This window comes from Ananas comosus, unplaced genomic scaffold, assembly GCF_001540865.1.
Source record: "Ananas comosus cultivar F153 unplaced genomic scaffold, ASM154086v1, whole genome shotgun sequence".
Taxonomy (NCBI): domain Eukaryota; kingdom Viridiplantae; phylum Streptophyta; class Magnoliopsida; order Poales; family Bromeliaceae; genus Ananas; species Ananas comosus.
In genome coordinates this window covers 1-1,345 of record NW_017892939.1, presented here as the reverse complement: position 1 = coordinate 1,345, position 1,345 = coordinate 1, and the positions used below count along the sequence as shown (strand labels likewise).

The following is a 1,345-nucleotide window of genomic DNA, read 5'->3' as shown; positions in this document are numbered from 1 at the left end:
ATTATATTTCTTTCAACCTCATGACTTGGATATATTTTAGGAAAGCAGAATTTAACCAACAACATCTTGTATCTTGGATCTAATATTGATGCAATGGCCATTAACAAGTTGCAAGAACCCCAATATTTATCAAATTTTTCTGCCATTACTCGTGCCATGTTTCTCATAAAATAATCATCTGATGAGGCTTGTTCAGCTAGCACTTTCTTAACTCTATAAGTTTCACGAAGGAACTTGTTAGATGTTGGATAATCTGTCGCAGAATAAATATTGCTTACATCATAGAATGATTCTAAAAATTTTCTTATCTTTTCATATCTTTCCCATTGATCGTCAGTAGGGCACCATCTATAACATGGATCTCTATTTGCATATTCACTAAAAACCAATTTATAATGAAAAGCAGCATCAAGCATTTTATATGTGGAGTTCCATCTAGTAGTAACATTACTTGATGACCCTCTTTCTGTCGAGAGACCCAACAGCTTAGCAATTTCACCAAATTTTTGAAGTCGACTAGGAGACTTCTTGAAGTATTTTACTGACTCCCTTATGTCACTAATTATTTTAGCAATCTCTTTAAGACCATCTTGAACCATCAAGTTCAAAACATGTGCACAACATCTAATATGAAAGAACATACCCTTGAAGTGAAGCTTGTTTCTCCTTTCGAAGTTCAATCTTAAACTTTTAGCTGCTACGTCATTACTTGAAGCATTATCTAAGGTGATTGTAGACACTTTATCTTGAATCCCCCAATCTAACAAGCACTCAGAAATAGCATCAGAAATAACCAAACCAGGTGGCTCTAGCTCAATGAAAGCAATGACACGCTTCTGTAATTCCCACTCTGAATCTATATAGTGAGCTGTCAAAGCCATATACCCAATTATTTGCTTGGATGTCCAACAATCACATGTAAGTGATATTTTATCAACATTCTTTAGCACTTTTTTCAATTTCTCATTTTCAGTTTCGTAGGCTTTTAAGCATTCATTCTTAATAGTGTTTCTACTCACCTTTTGAAAATTAGGAGTCAATGCCTTGCTGTAAGGACTGAGATTTTTGACAGTGCTACTAAACTCTCTGTTGATGATGTTTATGTGTGTAATTTAATTATATAAGCACTCGTCAAGTTTCGGGCGAAAATGAGCTAAAATGGAGAAGATATGCGACTTTTAGTTTTCACTTAAGTGAATAGTAACTCCGGTTTTCCGGAGGAGCCACGGAGTAGAGTTGGCTTCTGGCGCGTATCAGACTCCGTTCATATCAGTCCAATAGCTCGTTTCGACCGGTTCAGCTGTTTTGGAACCTATGGCACTGACGGAATTGGATTTGGATGCAC

The 1,345-nt window shown here is 36.1% G+C and overlaps 1 protein-coding gene across 1 annotated transcript; it reads right to left on the bottom strand.

Annotated features, from left to right (window-relative positions):
* Positions 1-17: 17 nt before the first annotated feature.
* On the bottom strand, positions 18-881 carry LOC109705462 (zinc finger BED domain-containing protein RICESLEEPER 2-like; the record flags this gene model as incomplete). The annotated part of the gene is made up of 1 exon (XM_020226191.1): positions 18-881. A coding segment is annotated over exon 1 (864 nt), but the record flags the coding sequence as incomplete, so codon positions are not given.
* Between the last annotated feature and the right edge of the window lie 464 nt (positions 882-1,345).